Raw genomic sequence first — 18,095 nt, forward strand, 5'->3', positions numbered from 1 at the left:
GTTTCAGATCTTATTGACGTTCAACGGTTCATTGGGCCTTTCCTAAGAGTTGAGATACTCGACACACCAGATAAGCTTATCGATGCCCTTCATGAGAGTAAAAAGCTTGGCATTAAGAACATTTCTGAGAAGATCGAAAAGTGCAACCAGCATTTCCATGCTCTTAAGAATCTGTACACCAATATTGCTCAAAGGGGAGAAATGACAAAGAAGATAATTCTCAATGCGTTGACGAAGGGTTTGTTCAGCTTTGTCCTGAAAAGGGATGAAATTTGCCAAGTGACTATGAGCTATATGAGGGACGATATGACTGTGGCAAAATTTGAGCAGGATGAGCTGAATGACTTGCGTAGTAGAGCTTTGTTGATGGTTAATTCAAGATTGTCTTATGAATCGGCGAGACAAGGAGGAGAATGTTGTTCGTCTAAACAGCTCCAACAGTTTATCCAATGTGTTGATGAAGTAAATGAGATCGTCGAGCTTTGCTCGGGGCTAGCAAATGCTGGTCACTACAACTTCAAGAGCTTTCAACGAAGTGTAAGAACTCTACATTTTCTTCTTAGTCTTAAAAGTACCCAGAAGACTGAGTTCCAACACTGGAAGAACATATTAGATGGCGAAAGGAGTAAATTCCACTACTTGAACTTTTTCCATTCAAGACAACTGTGGATGCTCGACCAGTTTTTCAGAGGAGAAAATGAAAATGATGTTGACATTATGAATCTTTTCCATTATGTGAATGCCGGAATTAACGTGAGCAGTCATCTGAGACAATACTACGAACAACCGAAAGATAGTGCTGATGTGGAGGCTCGTTTGGTTGAGACAGGTAGAGCTCTAAACAAGATCTTTTTGGACTGCATGTCTAAAGACAGACGTATTAGGCCTATGAGTCTCAAAACAGCGCAAAAAGCTACATTCGACAACACAGTACAACCTGGTAAGGTTTTCGTAGCAGAATTGAAAAAAGACAGCAAAAGTTCGATTCCAGTTCTCATGATGCTTATGAGAAACACAACAGGCCATTACCCCCAGGCAAGCCACGTTCTGTTTTGCCATTCGGAAACAACTTGGGAGGAGGTCTACCTTCTGCTACGACGATGTCGCAATGCATCGCAAAATAAGTCAAAGACACTTTATGCTCTCATCAATGTGGAACAACTGGCAACAGAGATTCAGTTTTCGTTGGTGGATGAAGTAAAAGGTCTCCAGCAAGACGATCAGTCCTTCTTTCTGGCTATCATTTGCCGCGGCGGTTACCATCATCATATTATTGATCAATTTTCTCCACATTTCACACATCAAATTCAGGGAATGACGGCGAATGAGATGAGAGAATGTCTCGAGCAGGGATGGCCAAATGTTGAAGTGATCACATCTGAAGTCCCTGGACTGGGAAAGTCGGAGTACATAGCCAGCAGAGCAGCAGAGCAAGATAAGAATGCCATTTGTTTTGAGATTGGAGGGCCGGTGACAAAGAGGGAATTAGTTCAGCAGCTTCTTCAAAAGTCTTCATCCGGGTTCCAAGTACTACACGTTGACATAAGACCGACGTCTGATCCAAGCCTAGTCGATTCTTTCATTTTCGAACTGTTGGTTATTGGGATGGTTGTGTCAGGTACACATTTGTGCGAGTTGAGGTATGATGAGGTCTTCATTGAGATTTCAAACACGCAGCAGCACCACCTTCGCAACTCTTTGACAAACTGCAGTTATTTTAACAGACGTCACATAGAATGGGACAACTACGACAGTTACCTAGTAAGCACAGACATAAACAGCCCCGTCCAAGTTGTTTGCCACTATCTCCAAGCATCTGAAAATGAGGTACTTGATTCAAACGAGATACATTTGACGGGACCTGTAAAAGCCGAAATCCTCCCCGACGTTCAATGCAAGCAGCTTTTGAAGGATCATTTTTCCCTGAAGTCTAAAATGGCATTTTCCACCGTCAACATCTTTCTGAACGTCCTTGCTACAGAATTAAAGAAGATGTCAGCATCTCAATTCTTTAGTACCAAAGGTCTGCAGGACATGTTAGGGGCAGGTCCACATCGAGTACGATCTGATGTTTTCAATGCCCTTGATGCAGTTGCAAAAGAGTTTTCGTCACGCTCTGTGGAATCAAGTGATACGAAACAACCGACTGGGAGGGATGCGGATAAAGTTTTGAGTGCGCATACTCTGGGTCCGTCTGTTACCGCAGAAAATATGGTAGAGCGTGTCAAGGGCATGGTGCAGTGGGCAGACAGCAATCATCTGATAGTCGTATTCAATCATTCAGACACACAAACGCTATCTCCCCTATACCGTCTGCTCAATCAAGTTCCTGAAAGTGTCAAGGACCTATTTGAAAAACAACTGAAAAAGGAGCTTCCAGACTATCAGAGCATCGAAAAAGTCCAGCTGCAAAACGTCTTAGAAAAAATATGCAGGGACACGCGTGACCCATTCCCTAAAAGCAAGCTTGGCCACCTGAAAGAATCCTACGCTCTTACACCTGACAACTTGATGAAGATGGTGTTGATTCACATGAGGGTTAAGTCACGAGTCCCAGTTGTCATCATGGGTGAAACGGGATGTGGTAAGACCACTCTTATCACTTTCCTAGCTCGAGTTTGTGAAGTTCAATTCGAGGTTATGAATTTTCATGCAGGCGTTTCTAAACGGAATATAATTGACTTCATTACCAAAATGCAGAAAGACGCCGAGGATAACCTTGATCACGATATATGGTGCTTCCTTGATGAAATAAACACTTGTGATCACCTGGGACTACTGAGTGAGATCATCTGTCATCAAACGTGTCTAGGCGAACGCCTACCACCGAATCTGGTATTCCTTGCAGCCTGCAATCCTTATTCGCTGAGAAAAGGAGAGTCTCATACATCAGGTCTACAAGGGAAGCTAACTGTTGACGAACAGTCAAAGTTGGTATACAGAGTTCATCCACTTCCAGAAGCCTTGATGGACTACGTCTGGGATTATGGTGCACTAAACGCAAAAGATGAAGAAGCATACACTCACCGGATGGTCAAAGACATCGGGAAAGACTTGGCTGCACTCTTTGTTGACTTGTTGAGTATGTCGCAAAATTTCATCAAGCGTAACACGAACAACAAGTATTGCGTGAGCCTTCGTGATATCAAAAGGTGCAATGATCTTGCTAAATGGATGAACAACATGTTGAAGGAGAAAGGCCTTGCAAAACTGAACAACGATTTCTGTTGTGACTATGAAGTGAGAGCTATCATCCTTGCACTCTCCCACTGCTATCATTCACGATTATCTTCATCCGATGACCGAAAGCTGTACAGAGAAAGCGTAGCCAAAATCTGTAAAAAGAAGTATCCTCCTTTTACGGAGGAGCAGATAGAAGAGGTCATAAGAAAAGAGCAGCTGGACATTCTGAATAGGATGGAACTCGAGGAGGGAATAGCCAAGAATGAGGCCCTGAGGGAAAATGTGTTTGTTGTCCTTACTTCCATCCTTAATAGGATTCCTGTGTTTTTGGTTGGAAAACCAGGTTGCAGCAAGTCACTTTCATTGCAACTCATCCGCAGTAATCTCAGGGGACCAGACTCCAAAGATAAGTACTTCAAGACACTGCCAGCTGTCTATATCGTTTCCTATCAAGGATCAGAGTCATCAACATCTGAAGGGATCATAAAGGTCTTTGAAAAGGCAAGACGCTACAAGGAGGCTAATCCAGACATCTTACCAGTTGTCCTCCTAGATGAAATAGGCCTGGCGGAAAAGTCCTCCTTCAATCCACTCAAGGTTCTGCACAGTTTGTTGGAACCTAGCACGGGTGACTTCCCTGAGATGGCTGTAGTTGGAATATCTAACTGGGCACTCGATGCTGCAAAAATGAATCGAGCTGTTCACCTGTCCAGGCCAGAGCCTAGTGAAGATGATTTGTTTGAGACGGCGAAGTCAATCCGAGATGAGAGTGCACAACGAAGAGCTTCTGAGACGGATGCATACAAACCGAGAGATGACGAGAAGTTGAAAAAGCTAGCCAAGGCATTTTTAGACCACCAGAATAACCAAACACATGCAAACTTCCATGGCTTGAGAGATTATTATTCTCTCATCAAAAGCATGACAATGCCACCTACCACATTAGAAAGTGGGCTTCGTCGAAACTTTGGAGGAATTCGATCAGATATGCCAAAAATAATGAACACATTCACGAAAGCATTGAATGTTGTTCAAAATACTGCAAAGCACCCGTCAGCTTTAGACCTGATCAAAGACAACCTAGCAGACAAACATGCCCGACACCTCATGCTGATCACCAGTGGAGACTCTGCGCTGAGCATCATAGAGAAGGTATTGTTTAAGTTAGAAAAGAAGCCCATAATTCTCCTCGGAAGCAGATTTAATGATGACATATCAGAAGAATACAACTACCGTATCCTGAGTAGGATCATTCTGTGTATGGAAGAAGGTTGTGTTCTTGTGCTCCGTGACTTGGAGAATGTGTACAGCAGCCTGTATGATATGCTGAATCAGAACTACACGCTTGTAGGCAAGAAGAGACACTGTCGTGTGGCTTTAGGGGCCTACAGCAACCCGATGTGTCAGGTACATCCAGACTTCCGTTGCATAGTCATCATCGACCAGCAGAATGTGGACTACTCAGATCCTCCCTTGTTGAACAGATTTGAAAAACAGACGCTAACGTTCATGGATATTGTAAGTGATGTGGAGGAGCGAGCGATTGACATTTTGCGTAAGTGGGTTGAGGACATATCAACAGTAGAAGAAATGCAGTTTACTCCAAGTCAAGCTTTCTTGGGTTATCATAGTGATACCCTTCCCTCTCTGGTTGCTTTTCGCTGCCAAGAGATGAGTAGTCAGACTATGGACTTCAGAGAAATTGCGGACACCTGTAAGCAAGACCTGCTGAAGATTGCGTCAGTTGATGCAGTTCTCCGAGCATCAAAGTCACAGTTGGTAATTGATGAACAAGAGGAAGTACTCTGCATCCAAAAGAAGTACCTAGATCTTCCACTTAACGGTGGACTAAAGTATTTCCTTCAACATGCTATCTTTGAGCAAGCTCCCTCTGCATCATTAGTAGATGGTAAATTCCAGATACGTCCATGTAAGCTGATAGTGTATACTTACTCTACTATTCACGTTGACTTGACCCAATGTGTGGATGGTTTGTTCAGAATGCAAGCTGCAAAACTGAGTCAGTTCAAATCAGAGAGACAGCTTACAGAAGCACTGCAACGATTCGGCATGAGCAATGATCAGCTTTTCATTCTTCAGTGCAAAACATCTCTAGACGCACAGCACATGCTTTTGGCCAAATGTCATATTGACAAATATTTAGAGGAGTATAGGGAAGCAAGGTCTCCCCAAGAAGTGAAGCACCTTTGTATTGTAGTTCATGTAGAAAGGGATCAGGAGGTTGGCGGAATGACCTCGACCTTTCCGTGGCAGTTCAACTTCCTGTGTGGTTGGCAACAAGTCACACTTGATTCACTGGAACAACCAAAGCTTCAAGTTGCCGAAGTTATCAACATGTCCATCTCTGACGTCTGTGCCAAGTTAATTGACATTGACTCGGTCATTAAGGATAAGCTTATGTGGTGTTTTTCTTGTATCTCATACGACCATCGGTCAAAAACTGTAGATGAGATCCTCCAATTAATTAGAAGGGTGACTGAGTGTCCCGAGCTGCTTCAATGCCTTTCTAAGAAAATCTTACACGACATCAAGGAAGAAGATCACAATATGAGCTGGCAAGTGGATGTTGCTTGTGAAGTCGAATTATTGTTTGAGTGTGCCAGTTTCATCCTTGCACTGAAAGAGCATGTGAAACGCAGGATTCCCCCGCCTCTCTTTAAGATCGTGTACTTTCTAGAAGAACACAATGCATGGGACAGTTACTTAAACCGAGAAGAGTGCAAGGTCATTTGGGAAACCATGCTCATGAATCCATCAGTTTGTGACGTTCGATCAAAATCTCTTCCAGATCCAAAAGGGAATCAATCATGCAAGGTCGATGCCCCTCCGCCTGCCCTAGGTTTCCCTTTTTTCCACAAGCTCTACACCATCATTGAGGAGCACATGACACGCCTTCGAGCAGATGCAGAAGCAGAGCTTGTTGCAGAACAGTTCGATGAGATGCAGTCTTTTGTGCTGTCTGATGAGATGGTTGTCAAGTTGACAGGCATCTTAAATGGCGTGCTTCCGAAGGCTATCACATACGACATGTCAACGGTTGTTGATGGCGAGTTCTTGTTACAGCACATCCACTCGTATTTGAATGACTTATGTAATGTCTTCTCAATCACGTATGTGAGTCAGATGCCACTTGAAATGCGCATCAATACGACAAAGTTGCTCGTACAGCATCAAGTGTTGGGACTTGGCAAGGTGTCTTCAGCAAATGAAGAACTCGCCAAGTGGCATATTGCTTTTCTCATGAATTCAGAACTTTTCGCCGCCCAACTTCAGCTTTTGAACATTTACCATCTGGCTACGGGAGATGATTCCTTGCAACTGCTAATGTCAGTTCTTGGAACCAACTGCAAGAAAAGTGATGTTAGCTTCTTCGGTCTTGACAACGGCTTGGTTTCTAATAAAGATGAGCAGTGTGACACATCAGTGGAGTTTGTGGATGCAAGTAATGAATTTCTGGATGAGCTAGATTTTGGCGATGAATCTTTTGTCTTAGCGCTTGAAAGTTACGATGGGGAAACAGATGATAGTGCATCGTTTGATGGGGAGACTGATGAAAGTTCACTGAAATTCCAACTAGTCTCATCTGTATGCCAGTCCTTGCTCCCGAGCACAGGATTTCTTGAAAAATTCAAAGGTCAGGAATCATGGGTACGGTTTGTCAACAACATTTGGTTATCAGCCGAAAGTATTAAGGTTCGGCCGAGGGAACTCCATTACTTGCACTTTTGCAAAGACTTTGTGAACTTGCTCACATTGCCTAGTCACCTTCGTATACTTGATGAGCTGATTGTCACCACTGAAGGTGGCAACGTTTTGGACAGCGACAGTATTCGCATTTTCGTAGAAAAGACTATCAGTTTCATTCAGCAAGAGAGCAACAGGGGGTCCTATACGACCAAAAACCGCCTCTTTCTGTCCAAGTATTTTGATCGTTGCATCAAAGCAAATGTTAAAACTCCTTTGTTGGAGAACATCTGCAGATCTCTGGTCACTGATGATGGAAGTCTCATCGAAGGATCACGACTGGTGATGCGGCGTATCATATGTGAAATTGATACAGACAAAGATACAGTGTTCACAGAGCTCATCAGTGACGATGTGAATCAAGTCAGACGTTCGGACAATCTTGTCATTTTGGACAACATGCTTCAAAACCAACCAGATGGACTGAACTCTCATTTTGCAACCCTCTGTTGTGATTTGATTGGAGAATGTGGTTTCTGCAACATAACGAGTTATAGTCTGATGGAAGATCATTCTGGTTACATGACCACTTCCATCATTGCAAGCCGAGTCGTTGCTAACTCCACTGAATGTTCGCTGAAGTTTGTTTGTGCGTTGGCTTTTCTGAGCAAGTTGTTTCGTGTTTTTGCAGAGATATTCACAGACAGTAGCAATGTTGACAACTTTTCCGAAGAACTCAAGATAATGGCTGATTCCTTTGTCAAAACGCCAGTCGATGTTCATAAGTGGATCTTGCGATATATGTTTCATCAGGACATCAGTCTCTATGATTTGAGAATGGCAGTGGCTTCTCTCTCAGCACTGTCAGGTGGGCAAAATAGTGATTACCAAAGTCTTCTTTGCCCGGTTATTGGTTATAGCCCGATGAATTACATGGAGATGTACAACGACGTGAGAAATGCCTGGGTACTGCTTCTTCGCGATGATAAAACTAAAATGGAGACTGTCATCAGTAAGCTCGAATCCTCAACAAAACACCGCACTGCACTAATGGCAGTGCTCGTCGATTACTCCTACCTTGTTGCGACAAGATTCAGTGACTCGAAGAGGCTTCATGCCCAGTGGATCATCAAGGGAATCACAGATACAAACCTCCAAGGAACAGCGTGGTATTATGTCATAAAGGCCATTTCAGGGGTTACCGACTTTAAAAGTAAACTCCAGCTATCCGAAAAATCTACTCTGCAGGATGCGCATCTTGCCTCCGTGTTAATGCACCTCGCCACTATCATACTTGGTCCATTGGAGCCGGGTAAAGAACAGAGTATCTTTCAGAAGCTCTTTTCATCGCAAGCTGTGGCCAAGAAAGGGACATTTTTCCCGGGATCACAGAATCAGTCTTCAACCGAAGATGCATGTACCAGAGCAGTCATCTGCCATTGCGGACTGCAGTTTGTACAGGATCTACGGTATGAACGGTACAAAAACTGCCCAACTTGTGGTAATTTGTTATTTGGTGATACATCAACGCCTGATGATCAGTCAACACAACAGACCCAAAGAACAAGTGGATACAGCTTTCCTCCTGTGCCCCAGTTGTGGAATAAACTTCAGGGAAACAAAGGCATGTCCATTGCATCACAATTAGTCACTGACTTCATGGTTCATGGGTGTCTCTATGTTGCAGCTGAGGTATTCCCCGATGACTTCAAGAAGGTTCCCTTTTGTGAGGGCACCATGATGGAAACCAGATTGCTGGAGTTGTGGTCGGTCTTGCCATTGGTACTAAGAGCAAATAGCCAAGACACCTCCGTGCTACTTCACTGCATCATAGCGAAGTCTTCTGATGTTTTGGTTTCTCCGCAATATACAGGTGCCTCAGCTTCCGTCATAAATCACCAAGAGATGGAAATACACAATGTTGTTGAGAAGGTACTTCAAAATTCAACACTTGCCAAACGTCAATTTTTCGAAGATTCGTTCAACATGGTTGGCACACCAGCTGAATCCATTCATCACCACATGCATGAGCTGGATAACATTGATGAGAGTACAAGCAAGATTTTACAAAGATCATCTCGTAGTAAACGCGAGCCATCGCTTGAAGACCTCCGAGCATGCTTTTGTAATCACAGGAACAACAATTCAGAGCATTTCCCGTTTCTCCATCTTGTACTGTCACGATACAATGCTCTAAAGTATGTTGCCTTCCTCCCTACCTTGTTGAGATGGAATTTGCTGCTGAGTAGTCACATGAGCCTTCAAAGAGCCACGCACAAATATTGCAACAAACATATCAGGGTTTTGCTTGATGATCAGCCAAATATGTCCGAGCCTTGGCAAGATTTTATGAAGGCATTCAATGAGGTCTGTGCCACGTGGACTGAGCTCACTGGCGAAACCACCCGTCCAGATGACATCACACTTGACTCTCAGATCAAGGAGTGCCTCATGCCTAAAGGGATCGAGCAAAACACTTTGAAGCGAATGATCAAGACTCTTCAAGAAACACAGAATGAATTCTTGATGGAGGCTCTAAATATAGCTACAACCACAAACTGCCCAGCAATCGGCTTCCTCGTCAAGGACAGCCATCTTGCTGCTGCTCCAACCAAACCTCTGAACCTGGTGAGAAAGAAGGATGTCATTCTTCCCCCGTCAGATGAATGCCTCTGTCATCACGACATCAACACAGAGTATGGACATGGAACGGAGATATCTTATGACCTAAACCAGATTGAGATGGAGGTGGCATTAAGCACTGTACTGAACAAAGTGATAATTACTGATGGAAGCACCTTCGAAGGTTTCATCTTTGCTGATGACTTGTACAGTTCATCAACTGGCATTCTTGATGACGTGGCATCCAAGGTCCGACAAGAATCCTTGCCGGAGGACATTGTCAATTTGGTCATTAAGGAGGTACATAGGTATACATTCACGCGTGACTTGCTTCAAACGCTAGATGCACTCATGGGTCTTCTGAGGAGAACCAGTGGCGACCCAGAGGCTACATTGGACGAGTTCATCAACAAGTGGAGCGCAGTCATTTCAATTAAATTTCCTGACCTGTTAAAATCCATCAACCTAAAGCACATAGTTGCACTGTACCATCATTTGGAGCTTCGTCTGTCAGCTGCAGTCATACAGAACCTTGGTAAAGAATATCGTACAAAGTTCCCTGTTAAATTCCAGCTCGAACTACACAAATGCTGCTCCAGCTGTCCTCCAGATGTTGTCATTCAGTTCCGAGACATCCTAAAGACGTTTGCTTTTCGCTACCTCGGAGCAAGACGGAACTTTCAACCTAACTGCCAAGAGCGACTACGTGATCTTTTGGGAGGATTGGCTGGATATGACCGTGTGATCCCTCTTCTTCACAAAGACACTCAACTTTGCCACATTATGGACCTCATAGCATATTTGGACAAGACAATTAAGGTACGTTTCTCACATTGTTTTTCGCTGGTTAACATGGAATTAATACAATATAATTCTTTCAAAAGTGGAATTAAAAGACTCAGAACCGTCTTTTGTGATTGCGGGGCAGATGCAGAAATCAGACATTGCAAAAACTTAAAGGCAATCAGTCTTTCCTCACTACATGGCAATTTTCAAGATTTGTATTGCCTCTACAAGATGGGCATAGATATTCTAATTCCTTTACTCCCTCCAAGACACAATCTAGACAGTAATTCGTTGCATGAAATATAATAATTCTACATTTCAATAATTCTAGTCTTCTCTCTGCAGTGTAAAGAGGAAAAAGCAGTGAAGGGAAAACACAAAGGAGTGAAGAAAACAGCACTTGCAACTGGCTCATCGTACTAAGGGATAAGTTGACCAGGGTATGTAAAAAAATAAATGTGATTATTATTTATATCAGGCTTCCGGCGGTAAAAATAAATCAGCATATTGTATGCTTTCATAAAAAGTTGACTGCAATAACATTGTTATTGCAGTCAATCCGGGCATTTTCGCAGGTTCCCGCTTGATCAAGATCATAGAAAGTCACAGTTGTCAACCACTCAACAGAACGTAGCGCGCGCGTACCGTCGAACACGGAACATACCGCGCGCATGCAGCGCGCAGAAGGCCAGGTATATGCACTCGCTATGACAATATTGCACTCGTCTTCGACTCGTGCAATATTTGATTCATAAGAGTATTATAATAAGGGAATAAATGTGTGCTCCGGAGGTTTTTATCACTCGTTTAATACCGCTTAGAGTCTGGGTGCTGATAATTACCCGAGCCGGAGGCGAGGGTAATTATCAGCACCCAAACTCTAAGCGGTATTAAACAGAGTGATAAATACCGACCGAGCACATATTTATTCCCATTCATAAATACCTTATCCGTAAAAAAATATCAAGTAATTCGTTCAAAAAATCCCGATTTTGTTCAACAAGTTCACTTCATGCTTTTTGAAACATCCCTCTAGCAAAATAATGGAGTGTTCAGCTGGCGAGTAAGATGTAAACAACCCTTTTATGGAGATTGACGCGCGCGTAACATGTTCTGCGCGATGTCACGCAGAACGCACCTGGGGCGTTGCGCTTTGAATTTAGAACTATAAAATTCTGACTCGCTTGTGGTGTTGCGCATGCCTACGTGAGGATTGTGAACGTTCAACCAATGAAACGGTAAGAGGCACAGGATTTTTAGGAGTCCATATTTTATTGTGACACTGGAAAAGTGTTTAAGACCATGGAGCAACCAGCTAGCCATGTCTTTATCATCCGTTTAAGACCGGCCACGTGACGGGCTCTCGACCAATAGGATTAGCTAAACTGTCTGAGGTATTTATGAATATCAATTTCATACCCCAGGTGTTTAAATGCAGATGGAGATTTTAGATTATGTTTTTTTGCAGGGGGAGGGGCTTCATGTCCTCTTTCTTTAATAAAAGAGAAATGACAAGGGAAATGGAACAGAAAGCATCCCCGGTCATCCCCCTTGCTTTACAATATATTTGTTGAAGTAAAATCTTTTCTAAAAACCTGCCTTTTCTGAAAGTTGCAAGAAAACAACTCGCCTCCCCCTCCCCCAAATGTCTGACCTGCATGTGCACGTGAATGTCTAACTTGAACCTTATTTGGCATTTTTACACATAAACACTTAAGGTTGTATTTTTATACTATTATTTTATGTTATGTCTTTCTCACAGTTTACAGAGCTACTTTGAGATAAGGACTGAGCATCTACCAAATTGGAGTCATGACTACAGTGTTACTGAAGACTGATATTATCTAGTTCAAGTCTGTATAATAAAAATGCTAATACCTTACTTGGACTGGACTTACTTACTTGGACTGGACTTTAACTCTTGTAGACAAGAAGTTGGTCAAAATGCAACACAGTATATGTAATATGCCAAATAATATTATGCCACTTGAAGTAAACAGTCATGCAGATAATTATGATGGCTTGTTAAACATATGTATAATGATTTAGGCAAACACAGTTAATGCAGTTGCAATGCATGACTGGTGTTAAATGTTATTAAATCGGGGCAAATGACGGCTGCATTAGGTTTTTCATTGTGACACCATATCAGTTAGGGGATTTGAAAAGAGACCATGCAGCTGATGGATATGAAATCTCAAAATGAATTTTCTGTGTACTAATTAGTGTTAGATGTATTAAGCCCTTCACCAATATTCTTTACAGACATGCAGATAATGGCTGTATATTTTTCCTCAGTGTTGCATTTGGGTTTATTTCTTTGGGATACAGGTAGTTTGGGATTGAATAGGAGACCATGCAGTTGATGGCTCCTCCTTCCGGTTGCAGGTTACATGTGTTTTAACTTTCATCTTCATTGGAGATGCTAGCTACGAACAGATTATTGATTCAGAATTTAAGAAATCCTAAATTTTGCCATTAAATAGGAGATCATTCAGTTCGTCACCGTTTTCACGAAGAGCCACATATGTCGTTTTTGAAGAAAAAGTGTTTTTGAGATAATCGCAAAAGAAGTTTCTCGTATTTTAAAACTGCAAACAAATACCACTTTGCAACAACTTTGTGAAGCAAGGAAACCATCACACTATTCTGTGTGAGCTGAATTTTTACAAGAACCCAGTAATAAGACTTAATTCAGCAGTTAATTAGTGAAAATTAATTAGTAGAGATATGTGGCTCTTCGTGAAAACGCAAATTCAGGTTTCCGACATATTAGCCCTTTCTGTTCAATGTGTATTTCTATAGGCGCGCGTGAGTACGAGTACGCGCGCGCAGTTGAAAATGTAACAAAGATATGTGGCTCTTCGTGAAAACGCAAATCTCATTTGACCCACTTTTACGTATTTCCGTGCAATGGGTTTTGTACGCGTTTAAAGGGCCAAAATGTATGTGGCTCTTCGTGAAAACGCAAAATTCATTTATCGAGATTTTGGCCCCTTGCAACATTAATGTAACGTGGAAATTAATGATGTTTTGCTTACAAAAACATGTCAAAATGGTTAAGTACATTGTTTTAAAGCAAAATATTGAAAAAAAATCAAAATCGAAAAAATGGTAATTTTTGACATATGTGGCTCTTCGTGAAAACGGTGACGAGTTGATTGCTCCTCCTAATTTATATCTGTTTTGACTCCCATCATCATTGGAGATGCTAGCTACAAACAGATTATTAATTCAGAATTTAAGAAATTCTATATTTTGCCTATTGAGTATAGGAGGCCATGCAGTTGATGGCTCCTCATTCTGTATTGAAGTAGCAATTTTCTATTTATTTCTGAAGGAAGTGTAAGATATTTTAAGGCAAATATACTATACTGTGCAGACATGTAGGCGATGGCTATGTATTACCTTTTTATTATTTTTTATTTTGCATCGATGATCATTGCAGATGATGAAGTTTGTTACTATGCAGTTGATGGCTCCTCATTGTTGTTGAAGTTACAATTTGACAAGTAGTTAGTATCGTGCTAGATTGTTTCCCATAATTTTTGTTTTCACAATAGCTTATCAGTCATGCAGATAATGGCTGTGTATCATTTAGTTCTAGAGTGAACTCTTTTTCAAGTTGTTAAATTTTTTTGGTGGTTGCATATAAGTATATTTTCAACAAATAAGTACTTTTTATGACTGAATTCTAGGCCATGCAGTTGATGGTCCTAATTTTGTATCAAATTGTAATAATTATGTGTTCAGCCATTCCACAACTACCTATAGCCATGCAGATAGGGGATATATATTTAGTGAGTACAGTGTTTTTCTGTGATTGCACTTTATTCTTTCTGGATGTAATAGTCATACATTTGGTGATTGAATAGGAGACCATGCAGTTGATGGCTCCTCGTTCCTTTTGAAGTTGCAATTTGACATATTTTTGTAAGTAGTGCTAGATTTGTTTGCCATAAATATTTTTCATCAGTCAAGCAGATGATGGCTGTATATCATTTAGCAGAGTGTGTGAACTCTTTTTCCAGTTGTTAACTTTGAGTATCAGCGCAAATGATGGTTGCATTTAAGAATATTTTCAACAAATAAGTAGTCTGTAACTGAATTCGAGGCCATGCAGTTGATGGATCCTCATTTTGTAACAAATTGTTACAATTTACTAAATATTTCTATAAGCATTGTTCATCAGCCATTTCACAACAATCATGCAGATGATGGCTATATTTAGTGAGTACAATGTTTTCTGTGATTGCAACTTACATATTTATTCTTTCGGGATGTAACAATCATACATTTTGTAGTTTTGAATAAGAGGCCATGCAGTTGATGGCTCCTCATATTTGTTGAAGTTGCAATTTCACAGATTTTGTAAGTAATGTTAGATTTCTTTGCCATAAATGTTTGTTCATAAAACATGTAGCCTGTCAGTCATGACGATAATGGCTGTATATTATTTAGCCGAGTGAAATATTTTTCAAGTTGTTAACTTTTAGTATCAGTGCAGATGATAGTTGCATATGAGCATATTTTCAAAAAAAAACTTTGTGACTGAATTCGGGACCATGCAGTTGATGGATCCTCATTCTGTAACGCAAAATTACTTCTGCAAGCATTGTTACATGGTTTTATATTTAGTCAGTACATTGTCTACTGGGAATGCAACATGTAGATTTATTCTTTTTGGATGTAAAAGTCGTAAATTTTGTGATTGAATAGGAGTCCATGCAGTTGATGGCTCCCAAACCCAGTTGATTGCAGCTTGCATATTTACTATTTTGAGATGAAATAACCACACATTTTGTATCTTGAATAGGAGGCCATGCAGTTGATGGCTCCTCGTTTCTGTTGTAGTTGCAATTCGACCTATTTTGTGAGTAGTGCTAAATTTTTCGCCATTAATATTTTTCATAATAGCCTGTTCAGTCATGCAGATGATGGCTACAGTACAGCGAAGTTTTTTTTATGTTGTTAATTCAGTTTCAGTATCAGTCTAAATGATTGCTTCATTGAAGTTTTCTCCACAAATCTATGACTGCGTTCGAGGCCATACAATGGATATATCCTCATTCTGTAACTCAAAGAGGTAGCAATTTAGTAAATGCATTGTATTTCTGTAAGCATATTGTTGGATGTGTTCAGCCATTCCACAATAATCTATAGTCATGCAGATGATGGCTACATAATTAGTGTGTACAACATTTTCTGTGAATTCAACTTCATCCTTTGGGATGTAATAGTCATAAATTTTGTGATTTTTTTGGGGGGGGGGTGGTGGTCATTTTGTAGACCACATTTATCAGTAATACAGTTGGAGATGGCTGCATTTAACTCTAACTTCATGATTTATAATTATCATGATTCAGATAAACAAGAGGCCATGCAGTTGATGGCCCATGGCTTTAAAACATGATTGTAATGTTAGTGTTGCATCAAACTTTATTGTGACACAAAATATTGTGAAATTTGATGTTTGTAGGAAGAAGCAAAGCTGTTTTATGACGATTTTTGCAGCCATGCAGATGATGGCTGCCAATATAGAAACATTAATGTGAAACAGTCACAGGAAGAGATTTTTATAACACCTAGGCTACCCAGTCGAGGTTGCTGGGTTTGTTTCTTCTTTTTTTTAAAGCCATGCAGATGATGGCTTCATTCATTTATGGATTCATTGTGTGTTTAAAAGTCATGCACGGTTTGATGGCTTTTAAATTCTTCTAAATTTTTACATCAGTCATGGAGTTGATGGTTTTTAATTAATAAATGTTTTGATTATAATAGTTGGAGGGTCATTATTTGTTTTCTTTACATCTGTTTCTCATGCGAATTTTAGTTACAATCGGTTTGGTCATGTACTTGTTATCCTTAATATAATATTATAAGTTAGGTGTGGATGCCAAATTGTAATCCAAAACATACACTGAAAACATTGTTGTGCACAAATAGTTTATGAGCAAAGTTGTAATAATTAGGCCTACCTTCAAACAAGTTGTTAACTAACATTTGAGGAAAGACATTTTATTTCGTGAAATGTTTACATTTTGTTTCCCTTTTCACATGGCCATGCACATGATAGCTTTCTTGAGCTACATACAAAATGTTTTTTTTGTGTAGCGTCCACGCAGTTGGTGGCATTTTGATTTTTGTTCAGCCATGCAGTTGATGGCTTTCATTTCAAATATTGCTTCTCTTTGAGACTTTAGATTAAGGAGAAACATGTGGGCAACCTTACAATAATTACGTCATAAATAAGCTTTATTCTGTACAGAATAAAGTAGTTCTACTTTATCATGACATTTTAAGAGATGATAAGGCCATGCAGTTGATGGCTATTTTGTGATTAAGTTCATTTTGACAGTCATGCAGATGATGGCTGTGTTCAAAATGAACTTATATTATAATTGTATTAAAAATCATTATTGACATGTATGTTTAAGCTGCCCATTTGTAAATGGTGGCAACTGGTTTTCATCTCATTGATTCTTTACAAGTAAGCTTTATTTGCATTTTTTTCTCAAACTAAAGATATAGAAGCTACAAACCACATATTCTTTCAGATGGTTTGAACTATTGTGGACTGGAAAATATGAACAAACAAACCTTGTAAAACATATTTGAAATGTACAATTACATCAAGTGAAGAAAGAAATTATATAGGCCTCATTTGGTACACGGAAACAGCAACATATTAAATACACAAGAAAAATAACCAACTTTGTAAACAAGGACAAGATGTCACATTGTAAGCATCGAATTGAGCACATTGTTACAACTTTGACGTGATTAATATTAAACCTCAAGAAATCTGACAAATTGTTTGTTCTTGTTTTTTTTTCTTAGGCGAAGTAAAAAAAAAAACATGTTTCTCGTCCCCGCCAGCTTCCTTTTTGGAGGCCGCCTTGATTTTGTTTATTATTAAAAAGTCCAAAAATTCATCGGAAAATAAATACTTGTAAAATATGTGACCAATACAACTCTAAATGCCACTGTACATGCACTGTAGATAGGCCTATGTTCAGTTCTCTTGTCCAACTTGTCTTTCATTTTAAAACTAAAGTGTCTTTGAACAGTGGAAACACCAACGGTTGCAGGAAATTTTAAAATGGCGACCATCTTGGAAAAACTAAAAAATAAAAATTAAAAAGCCCCGCTTCCTCCTTTTTTTCAAAAACCCGGACGAGAAACATGTTTGTTTGTTTATTCGGCCTTATCTGGTGATACTGATAAAACTATATTTTCTTTTTGAAAAAACGATTTATGATAATTCCGACTTGAGTCAAGTCTACGTCAATGGCAATGCAAGTCTGCTGCAGGATAGGAGTACAGTGAAGCATCATGAGCATCCGTTGAGAAAGCCAACACACAAAGTGAGTCGATAATTTTCATTTCTCGAAACAAATTGAGCAAATGTTCCTTCCTTCAACTACTATATGCTATGCCAATATCTGAACAATTTTCTTGAACGTAATTTCTTACCTTTAGCGCTTGTTTAGAGTCGAATATGAGAACTTTCACGACCACATTAAATTTCGGCTCCCGCAACTTAACTTTTCACAGATGATGATGACATTCACCACTTCGATATTTCTGCGCCAATTTGCGCCACGAAAACAGACGAGTCCAAAATAAAGTGTTTATACTGGAAAAACTTGAAGGGGAGAGTTGATAAAAAAAATGACATGGGGAAAATTTGTTTGCAAATTTATCTCATATGCACACACAAAATAAATAAATAGTCCGACCTATTTTCTTTAACCGCGGACGTGGACTTACTGTGCCTGCTCGTGACTAGTAGTAGC

At 40.3% G+C, this 18,095-nt stretch overlaps 1 protein-coding gene across 1 annotated transcript; it reads left to right on the forward strand.

Moving 5' to 3' along the window:
• The first annotated feature begins 262 nt into the window (after window positions 1–262).
• Window positions 263–10,719, forward strand: LOC119723980. The gene is made up of 2 exons (XM_038194903.1): window positions 263–10,329; window positions 10,642–10,719. The coding sequence occupies exons 1-2, from the start codon at window positions 286–288 to the stop codon at window positions 10,717–10,719; spliced, it is 10,122 nt and encodes a 3,373-aa protein (XP_038050831.1). The 5' UTR covers window positions 263–285.
• The last annotated feature ends 7,376 nt before the right edge of the window (window positions 10,720–18,095 follow it).

The sequence above is a fragment of the Patiria miniata genome, unplaced genomic scaffold (genome assembly GCF_015706575.1).
Source record: "Patiria miniata isolate m_02_andy unplaced genomic scaffold, ASM1570657v1 HiC_scaffold_17, whole genome shotgun sequence".
Lineage (NCBI taxonomy): Eukaryota > Metazoa > Echinodermata > Asteroidea > Valvatida > Asterinidae > Patiria > Patiria miniata.

Excerpts from the sequence above, each read along its gene's own strand:
- LOC119723980 (XM_038194903.1), top strand. The coding sequence starts at position 286 with ATGAGCTATATGAGGGACGATATGACTGTGGCAAAATTTGAGCAGGAT. Across the intron at positions 10,330-10,641 it reads ATTTGGACAAGACAATTAAG|TGTAAAGAGGAAAAAGCAGT; the intron begins GTACGTTTCTCA and ends TTCTCTCTGCAG.